Source organism: Enoplosus armatus, chromosome 13 (assembly GCF_043641665.1).
Source record: "Enoplosus armatus isolate fEnoArm2 chromosome 13, fEnoArm2.hap1, whole genome shotgun sequence".
NCBI lineage: Eukaryota > Metazoa > Chordata > Actinopteri > Centrarchiformes > Enoplosidae > Enoplosus > Enoplosus armatus.
This window is the reverse complement of record NC_092192.1, coordinates 19,239,253-19,249,510: the sequence shown is the minus strand read 5'-3', so window position 1 is coordinate 19,249,510 and position 10,258 is coordinate 19,239,253. Positions and strand designations below refer to the sequence as shown.

General features: G+C 39.1%; 2 protein-coding genes across 2 annotated transcripts; one reads left to right on the top strand and one right to left on the bottom strand.

Annotated features, from left to right (window-relative positions):
- Positions 1–203: 203 nt before the first annotated feature.
- On the bottom strand, positions 204–5,781 carry vkorc1l1 (vitamin K epoxide reductase complex, subunit 1-like 1). Its single transcript, XM_070917746.1, has 3 exons — positions 5,558–5,781; positions 2,699–2,808; positions 204–967 (listed from the first exon to the last, which is right to left on the bottom strand). The coding sequence occupies exons 1-3, from the start codon at positions 5,779–5,781 to the stop codon at positions 741–743; spliced, it is 561 nt and encodes a 186-aa protein (XP_070773847.1). The 3' UTR covers positions 204–740.
- Positions 5,782–8,203: 2,422 nt separating this feature from the next.
- On the top strand, positions 8,204–10,252 carry znhit3 (zinc finger, HIT-type containing 3). Its single transcript, XM_070917145.1, has 5 exons — positions 8,204–8,347; positions 8,890–8,921; positions 9,050–9,115; positions 9,626–9,703; positions 9,871–10,252. Exons 1-5 carry the CDS (start codon positions 8,280–8,282, stop codon positions 10,050–10,052), a joined length of 426 nt encoding a protein of 141 aa, XP_070773246.1. The 5' UTR covers positions 8,204–8,279; the 3' UTR covers positions 10,053–10,252.
- The last annotated feature ends 6 nt before the right edge of the window (positions 10,253–10,258 follow it).

Here is a 10,258-nt window from a genome sequence, read left to right as displayed (position 1 = left end):
ACAATCTAGCCTGGAATATTGCTCAGCAGCTATTTACAGAATTGCAAAACAAACAATCTGACTGATCTACACACAATATCTCACATTGTCCTGTGTTTATTATTAGTGGTCCTCTTCGAAAAGAAACATACTACAAAGTGTAAACATGAAAAAAAACAAAACTAATCTGTATAAATGTTAACCGTTTTGCCCCCCCACCCCACGCCATAGAACCTTATCTGCAAACTGTACGATAACCTAATGAGTGTTTTCTCATTTTGGGACCCTTTGGGCTCCGAGTTTTAGTGCAGATCTGCTGTGCAGTTATAGGACCTTTCTAACATTTCAAGTAAACCCCTTTAATGTCCCGTTTTTCTTCCATTCTGCGATCCTTTTTGTTCAAAAGAGAGCTGTCCTCCATCGCTCTGTATTGTGGCGTTCTGCCTCTGCTTGCTCGGCTTGATGCGTTTCCCCACATACACACACACAGCCAGCCCCTTCCTTAAGTGAGTACAATGTTAAACAAGGAAAAAGAAATTAAAAGAAAAATCATCTTTCACTTACAAATCCTTCCGTGTTTGCAACATTGAGATGTCAGGCCCAACATTTAAGTTAAATTTCTTCATTTTTTTTGAACACACAGCAGAATAAACATTGTTTGGAAGCAAGGTCTCCTGGTGGCAAGTCAAATGTTCAGAGGTCACATTTCTTTTTTTTTGTTGTTGTTTGTTTATCATATTTTTCTTGCCGTTCTCAACAGCTTAGTCCTGCTTGGCCTGGAGCTGCTGCTTCCAGGCCTCATTCAAGTAAACCAGTCGCTTGTAGTTGAGAATAAAGAGAATGAAGTTCAGCGCATATGTGGTGATGCAGATGATGCAGAAGTCCTTTAGGACAAAGTAGAGGATGTAGCCCAGGTAGAGCGAGCCCACCACCGACAAGATGGATGTCGTCATGAGAATAAGGGCGGCCATTGCACTGACAGTCATTCCTACGGCAAGAAACACAAACTAAAGCTTAGGCAAAGAACCATAAAAAACACAACCGTGGAACATACAAGCAACCTGAACACTCTGTTCTTTTCTCAGAGCTTTCAGCCAGTTCAGACAGTTTTCTATTTATGTTAGTATCCTCGTGATGACGTTCATCCGAACACTGAACAGACTGGTCACATTATTCTGTTGTCACATGAGGTGCAGTCAGAGTTCTAAGGCTACGTTTCTTAAGTGTCTGTGCTTGTGATATTGCATTAGGTTTGTAACAATTACTGCTAAACAACAGATGAGGATTCTCTTCTGATTACTTCATGTAGCTCGTCATTAGGCACGTCTTCCCTTTCAATCTGACATGAACATTAAAGTGTTGGCTCTTCCATACCTAAGCTGAAATAGTAAGGTCCTGGTTTCTCTTGCAAAACACCCAGCCACACAGTTTCTGGTGTGTCTGCACATATTAATATTCACTATTCTGAAATGGCCCATTCTGCAATACTTTTAGTTAAGTAAGATTTAGAATGCTGGACTTTTCCTTGTAACAGTATTTCTACACTGTGTTATTGCTACTTTTACTTAAGTAAAACATCCAAGTACTTCTTCCACCACTGGGGGGTTCATGCAGGTGGTAACACCAATCACTACCAGACATTTATAAAGTTGAGATAGTACATGAGAGGTCTTTTAACATGAGAAATAACCAGAACACATTCTGACAATATGTTATCTTCTAGGGGAAGATTGTCAGTTGTTAAGGATGTTGCCTATTAATATCTCTGGGTGTATTAGACCATTGTCGGTAATGTTGCAAATCAATGAGCAGGCCTGCTTTATGGACACATTATATTTTTATTTCTATGATTTATGCATTAATATGAAGTATTTGCTGGATTATCCAAAAACAATGTACTATATCACGATATTTTTTCCATATTAATAATAATAGAAAAAATAAATAAATAAAGCCTTGGTTGTGCAGATTCTGGAGTCCTGCCTACTCACAAATATTGGATGGTCCAAGGCCGTGAGAGTGACGAAAGTTCAGAAACTGCATGATCTTGGCTTTAATATGGAAATCTTGACCCACTGCAGCAGTTTGGCTTAACTGGGCTGCTATTGTGCTAGTCAAATGAGTGGTAACTGCTGTGGCTAAAAGGACCTCTTGTTCTGTGCCAGCGCCAGGTGGCCAGACAAGCCTACAGGCCACTCGGCAGCCAAACATGTCAAACCAGCATGACTGAGTCAGCAACACCACCAATATACTGAGGGGAGGAGAATGTGACTGAAGGTGACCAAAGGGGGGGGGGGGGGGGGGGGGTCAAGTCACATAAGGAGAAATATGTATGATCACTCTGAACTATCAGGGCCATAATTAGACTGGGACTATCTAGCAGTAATAAGAGTCACTATCTGTAGAACAGCAATCAAGGACCTTTGATCACCTTGCTTATTCTTACTGTTAGTACACTTATATGTTATCTCTGCAGTCTTAAATTCATTAGTCCAAAAAACACAAAATACTGATTGTAGTTCAGTAGAGCGAGTTTCAAAAAGTATAAGCCTCCCATTTAACTATATAATTATATGTATACATGGCCACTACATATCATGTCAGTGTCATGTGAGTCAGGTTTAGTCAGATATAGTCATGACAGAGGAAGGCAGTGTGTGGAGTCAGCACTAGTTGCTAGCACAATGACTAGGGAGATTTGAATAAAATGACATCTTACCTAGTAGAAGCTGAAAGGCATAAAAGACGATCCCGTACACACTGTTAGGTTGGTTCAGTGCACTGTCATTTCCAAAAATTGAGCCCAAGAGTCCAAATCCTCGACCCCACCTAAACCACACAAAAGCATCAGCAAAGACTGCAGTTACAATTTTATCTCAGGAGTCTAGAGAGGAACTCTGTAGCAAACTAAACAGATTAACTGTAAGAAAAAACAGTACACAGTAATCATACCGGCTGGGTGAGGTTTGCTTATTAGCAAAATTGTGTTTGAGAAGATGCAAATTATCATATACAAGTACTTTTAGTGTTCAGTAAACTAGAGCTGCAACAAACGATTATTTTCATTATAAATGAATCTGCTGATTATTTTCTCGATTAATTGTTTTTTCAACAACATGTCAATTTCGTCAACTAGTCAATTTATTGACAAAACCCATGTGGACTTTTTAGGAGAATACAAATGCTGAAAAACAAAAAGCATTTCTTTACTGCAATGGGCAATCACATTGACATGACTTGAGTACCTCAGTGTGCATGACAGATGAGAGCCCATAAAAGGCAACCCCTTTATTGAGTTTGTCTGATTTTAAGAACTCTTTAAGTACTGTCTCAAGAGGTTGACATTTCATTTACCTGCAATATGGCATAACCACTGGTGCTGGTGAAATATTTTCTCGTCCCTACCTATTAATACCATTCCGTTAACTTTAAACCTATGCAACACATTAGGTCTCATGCCAGTTTGTGCCCTGTTAAAACTGAAGCGTTTTCTGTAAAGCCATCTTAAGTTTGGTGAGAATCTATTTATGGCAAATTTCTACATTTTTATGTGCTGATAGATTTCTTTCAAAGAAAGCCATAACCAAATGTATGAGATAGATGTGCAGTCATTTTGCTTAATTAAAAACAGTAGTTTCACTCAGTGGGAATGTTCAACTTGTTCTATATGTTCAGTAAACATATTACTCTTTTTTATAGTAATACAAAGTTTTTCAGTGTGCCTGTGCAACATGTTGAATGTAGTGAATGTGAGTTGGGTACTCCTACCATATGACAGATGTGATATGAAAAAATACATCCAATTAATCAATGAGTAAGTTCCAGAGTTCCAGCGTAGAAGACCAGAAGACGACTTGAAAACGTATAAATATACACTGTCACTGATCTATTTGCATACTTGTTTATGTATAACTACTATGCAATGAAATATTTTGGAAGAATGATAGTAAGAGTTGGAACAAGTTCAAGTACGCACAAGAGCATGTTACCATTTTAATATAATAGAAATGCATGTATCTTTTAGTGTGCAATATGTTTAGTAATCTCAATTCATAACCACTTTGCTTCTTCTCCTTGTGTATGATAAATTGTGTTTTCTCACATTGCGGACTGTCACGCTTTCCATTATTTTCACTCCAGCGGGCATTCTGGCTAGTGTTTCAAGGCTTTATCTTCAACAAATAAGCATTGCAGGCAGGCACAACACAGGCAATTAAACATACATACACAATACAATATGCTGCACCACTAAATATACGGTAATGACTTTATAGCCATTGATAGCATTAGAGATTAGACTAGGCTATGATTCTTCGTTTAGATGGAAGAAATTATGTCTTTCATTTAGTCATCACTTCCCTATTTGTAACAACTGAGTCTTCACAGCTTAGTTTAGGCAACAAAGGCAAGACTGTCTCCAATACTCAGACAGAATTCACTCATGCGTCTTACAAATGTGTAATAACTCCTAGACAGGTTGCATTCCTGTTACGCTGCGAGTATTTGTTCAGGGCCTGCAAAGTATCTCATTCTGTGAGATTCAACAGGCGGGGTTAACTTGATTTGTTGATAGTTGAATGCCCACTGTAAACCAACTTCACAAAATTGGCTTTATACAAGTGTGACCTTAAGAATATAGAGGGATTATTTTAATTATTATTTCAAATGAATGATTGCTTGCAAACCCATGGGAGTAAACCAACTCAGATTTATTTCTGATGGACACACAGCTGAAGTAAAACTCTTGGAGCAGCTTTATCTTCGTAGCTGTGGCAAGTTATCTATATGGTAACAATGGATGAAACTTTGAGGTAACATTGGTACAGTCCCCTCCACTGACCTCTGGAGCACCTCTGTGCACTGTCCCTTTAGGTAGCGGCGCTAGGGAGTAGGGTTTAACCCCTTGGACTGACTGGTACCCAGTGACATTAGCATGACAGCTAATGACAGCAGCATGACAGTTAACGTGAGTGCTAGCTACTGGGTTAAAATGTTACGTTAGCCAAAATGATCAACATTAAGCCAGCTAACCATCAAATATCCTAGTTTTGGTCGGCGGAATGAATGGCTTCATACAGCAACAACACACATACAACAACGTTAGTCTCAACAACCTATCGTCAACTTTTGTGCTAAAGTTGGTGTTACAGATGTGTTTCCCTCACATACTCGGAGAGCATCCAGTACGACCAGCTAACATTAGCAATCAGAAACTTATCGAATGATTATTTCACAATGCTGACGGCTCTGTTGATAGCTAACTGGCTAAGAAGTATAACGTTAAGAAATGGGTTGCGTTAGCTAACCGTTAGCGAAGTTAGCTTCATCGAGCTAGATAGCTAATGATGTTCTTATTGAATAATAAGCTGAAAGTTAACTTATTTCAGACAGGTTATTGAACTAAGAGCCAGCTCGCAGCACGCCAGCAGTTATAGTTTGCAGTTAGCCTTAGCGGTAGTGGGCAGCCGGCAAATGTTAGCTAGCTGAGTGCATTTGACAGTTTGAACCGCGGAGCCCTTCCCAGATTGCCACAATAGCAGACAGCTTCATTGAGCGCTCTTTGCTGAATTCAAATTACCTTGAGCTGAACACTTTTGAACAGCTGATGGAGCTGCTGACGTCGCACATAGCCTTATAACTCGGATCCCGAGCCTTTTCCCTCTCGACGTGAAAGGCATATAGAGACAACAGTATGCCCAGCAGGCAAACAAGAAGCCTAGCTATTCTTTCCCACCGAGGGGTGGACACTCTCAGGACGGGCGCCGCCATCATTCTCTGGCCTAGCTGGAGACACGCATACATACGCAGCGAGCTCGCCTGTGAGACAGAACTGCGACGTGGAAAAGCGTCAGGACGTGCCACACCGTCAGGGGCGGGCCACTGTGCCGGGGAACAAAACACTACACAAACACCGGCCATGGCTTTCTATGCGGACACACTGTAGTCACCTAATATGCAAATGAACAGTACAGATGTTTCTAACAACGCGCAGTATTTTTTTTTAATCTCATATAAGAGTTACTGTTGAGCGTAATGTTCATTGTGGTTTGTGCATTTTATTTCTATAAATGGATACATATCCTACAAGTACGAGTAACCTCACTATATGCAATGTGACTTATTACCATAACTTATATTATATGTATAGTTTCACACATTTCAGTCACTAAAGGTCCCTAAACTTACTTTCCCCAAAAAACAATGGCGCGTTAACAACGTTGTTATCACAATTATTAACTATTTTGATTTCAAACATTGATTTGATATGTTGTTTAATTTATCATACATACACATAACACACCTGTTCAGACATTCACGAAACAAGAAAACAAAACTAAACAAAAGCACAGATTCATGAGACATGAACATGCATTGACAAAAAAAACAACCTACGAAGTGAAACAACATATAACAAATTAGAAATAGCAATGTTTCCTATAGCATATAGTGCATATTTCCTCAGTCAAACGTACAGTGTGGCAGAGCCATGATCACGTGGCTGCATGTATATAAACACAGGGTGACATCATCTGTTTACTTGCTCTCGGACTCGTCTGGTGCAAACCGCTGCATTCCGTATTCCAAATGGCGACAGACATGGAAAGATTTGTTTCCTTCGAGGAAGCATATTACGATCAATATGACTATTACAATCTGCTCGAATACTCGTGTCATGCTTGTGGCAAAGGGAGAACTAAGAGAGAAATCGAGCTCAACACAAACCGCCATTGCCCCGCAGGACACGAGAGGAAGATAGCAGAAAAATTTCACAACAGCGAAATGAAACGCAGGAGAACCAAGAGCTCGTCGTCTTGATGGCTTTCCTCGGTGTTTACAGGTAACGATATGCCTCTGTAGTCTGAAAATAGGATTTAGTCATAGCTGAAACCCCTTTATTTGTTCAGCAATCGGCCTTTGTGGTAGAAAAAACTACCTCCTGCTTGAATATTTACATAACTCAGGACATCCAGTGCAGATTAGACTTCTCAAGCAGTTAACTGCCATAAATGTGAGGCTAACAACGCCTGCTTTTGTGCTCACAGTCAGGATCGTTGTAATCTATGCTTGAACATTCAAGTGTGCTTTGTTCCACCTATTAGGTCACTCTGATAGGTAGACCCATATGAATCAATCATGTTTTTCTTCCACCTATTCTGTTTATATCCTAAACCATGCTCATAACTCAAAAAGAGCTGAAAATGTTAGTCAGCAAGATTAATCTGTGACAATTTAGATAATTGTCTATAATAGTTGTGTATCATTGTAAATTGAATATCATTGGCTTTTGGACTGTGGATCAGACAAAACAAGCAAGCAGGTTATGTCAACATGGGCTTTGGGAAATAGTGATGGACATATAATAATGTACAATATAATCTGAAGATGATCAAAAAATAATAACCACAGTTGCAGGATATGATTTGTGATGACCATTTCATTGTGATTTCCTCACAGATCTGGACACAAGTTGGATTTCTAATGTTGACCGTGGCCAAGTGTCTCTGCCCTTCTTGACCCAATGTAGTGCTGTGACACCGGGAATATGTCCTTTAATCAGTCACGAAACAGCTCTCCATTCCATACTCTACCCTGTAACAAGACCTGCTACTCTCAAGTTACAGCTGTGCAACAATAGTTTGTGTTGAGGTATATAGGTCAGTGGTGTGTGCTTGATAAACATATATAGATATAGTTCTTTATGTGGATGCTGAATATATTATACTGTATTTTGATTCAATAAAAACTGATGTTAACAAGGATTGGACGATGGATTGTTTTATTTCTACTGCTCATAACTGATTATAAAAAAAAATTCAATCTGATACAACCGGTTTAGTTCTGTAGTAGGCTGCATTACAGGTTTATCACTGTTTTGTGTTTGTATGGTGTCTCCAGAATCTATCCCTCCCTCCTTCTCATTTTGCCTTACATGATCAATGGACTCAATTTTCTTCCTTCTGTCTATGAATTTCTCAACCAGTGTCTTTAACCGAATAATGAAGACTATTTAAACAGCAGTGCAATTCAAAATATATAGACTGCAGTGGTTGAAAAGTTACATAAATAAATGATGAATGAAAAGTTAAAGTGTAATTCAGAGGCTCGCCAATACTTACCAGTGTATAGATTTTGTCAGTCTCCGACTGCTGGCTGAATTTTAGATGAATTCACCAGCTTTTACTTTGAAGGAATGATTGCTCAACCGGAATTGATGTAACTTCTGTCCTGGTCTTAACACATGTATGCGCTGCTAGCAAAGTGGCCAATTTGTTCGTCAGTTATTTTTTCTACCCGCCAAGATGCAGATATGCAGCGTGTGCAGCGAACATACACCGAAATACAGATGTCCAGCCTGCAAAATAAGATAGTAAGTGACTTTAAATAACTGTTGCAAGCTAGCCTCCAGTTAGCTTCCAATTTGTTTGTTTGGCTAGGTTTTTTTTTACGTTGCTAGTCAACATTAAAAAAGTCATTTGAGAAAAGAGAACAATTCCAATTTTGTGGAAGAAAATGTTCTGTTGTTCCGGTAGATGAGTAAGTATCTAGGATTTAACTTAAAATATCAAATGTAGCAGCCTTAACCACCAAGAGCTAAACCTACGTAGCGACTAACGTTACAGTGCAGTCACTTAACGTAGCATTGTCTATAAAACATGACACTGGTTCCCATTACTTTAAAACATGGGAACGCTTGTAAATTCAAAATAGAGAAAAGAGCACATTTACAGACTATGGTATTGACTTAGTAGTGAGTACTTAGTAAGTAGTGTCTACACGTGAAAACATATTTTGGACATCAACACCACATGTGACGGCAGCCCACGAAGGTCATACCGTTTCAGTATTGCACGGAGGTTATTATTATGATCCCAGATAAATTAGAATTTGATAATTGTTTTTCTCTCACAGTTGTTCACTTGGCTGTTACAAGAGACATAAAGGTAAAGTGCTTGATCTCAGTATTTTAATGATGTAGTTATGGGATGTTTTGACATACTTGGAGGAAATATGACGCTGCTCATCGTCTACTGATTCACCATCTAATTTCTTCTCTAACTTTTGTCCATAGACACTTGCCTTCCCGTTGAGCAGCCAGCACATATTGAACCTGAAGCTAAGGATGCTCTCAACACCGGTATGATGCTATATCTTTCATTCCTGTGATTCTGTTTCTTTGTGTAGTGTGCCCATATCAGCCAGCAAGAGCACAAATCAGATGTATTACAATCGGTGGGGTGGGCAACATGGACCATTCAAAAAGTAAAATTCATGTTAAAGGGTGCTCATCATCTCATGCTGATTTTAGATTTCGGTGAGATTTACCTTATTAATTTAGTCATGAGAATTGTGAACAATTACTGTAGATAGAAACATCTTTGAAACAATATTACTATTATATCTATAATGCTTAATGTCCAACAGCTATGCTGTGCATTTTAATGTCCATATTACACTGAAGTAGAGTGTGGGTAGGACAAGCTGAACCTACTGGATAGATATATTTGTGAGACTTAAAGTTGTCACAATTGTGTTTAGTAGATGAAGTCACAGCAAACAGGCTGAGATGAAGTGATTGAAATACCAGCATAGTTCAGTCTTCACAATTTTCTGATGCCCTGTGTGCACTTTCTGCACTTCTTTGCAGAGCCGTGGACTGTTGAGGATCTTCTGCATGAAAGTGACATTGTTGACAAAGTGCCTCTGCAGAGGCTCCAGCTGTTAGGTATTAATCCAACATTACCTCTTGTATGCTCTTAACCCTTTTCAACCCAGTTTTCCGTCACACTATTGGCAGCAGCATCACATGTCAAATGTTCCTCCTTCTACTTGTATTTACTGAATTAAGTTTTCAGTCAGATGATAATTCATGTTTCCTTATTTCCTCTACAGGACAGTCAAAAGAGATAAGAGACCTTCTTTGCAACCCACATCTGAGACAGTTGTTACGCTCCGTTGACAGTGCAAATAGCAAAGATGACGCGATGAAGGCTGCCATGCAGGAGCCTCTGTTTGTTGAATTTTCAGATCAGTGTTTGAAAATTGTAGAAAAAGAAAAGCTATCATTCCTGTGAAGCTGATGATTTGTAAAATCATACCTACCAGATCACTTTTTGGGGTGGGGGCTGCCTTTTTTTTTTATATAAAATGCCACACTGTGCCACACATGTTGTGGTTTTACTGTAATTTTTGTTGATTTAACTTCCTGTGCTGTGCCTTGTCATGCTACAGGATGTATATTGTGTTCAAATAAATGCGGCGATGTTTCAAACAATATCTA

Bases quoted from the DNA above. Each gene is read 5' to 3' on its own strand.
- vkorc1l1 (XM_070917746.1), bottom strand. From the start codon at position 5,781: ATGTATGCGTGTCTCCAGCTAGGCCAGAGAATGATGGCGGCGCCCGTC. The intron at 2,809-5,557 runs GTAATTTGAATT...TGTGTGGTTTAG, and splicing joins TCAAAAGTGTTCAGCTCAAG to GTGGGGTCGAGGATTTGGAC. The intron at 968-2,698 runs GTAAGATGTCAT...TTCTTGCCGTAG, and splicing joins TGCCTTTCAGCTTCTACTAG to GAATGACTGTCAGTGCAATG.
- znhit3 (XM_070917145.1), top strand. From the start codon at position 8,280: ATGCAGATATGCAGCGTGTGCAGCGAACATACACCGAAATACAGATGT. The intron at 8,922-9,049 runs GTAAAGTGCTTG...TTTTGTCCATAG, and splicing joins CTGTTACAAGAGACATAAAG to ACACTTGCCTTCCCGTTGAG. The intron at 9,116-9,625 runs GTATGATGCTAT...ACTTCTTTGCAG, and splicing joins TAAGGATGCTCTCAACACCG to AGCCGTGGACTGTTGAGGAT.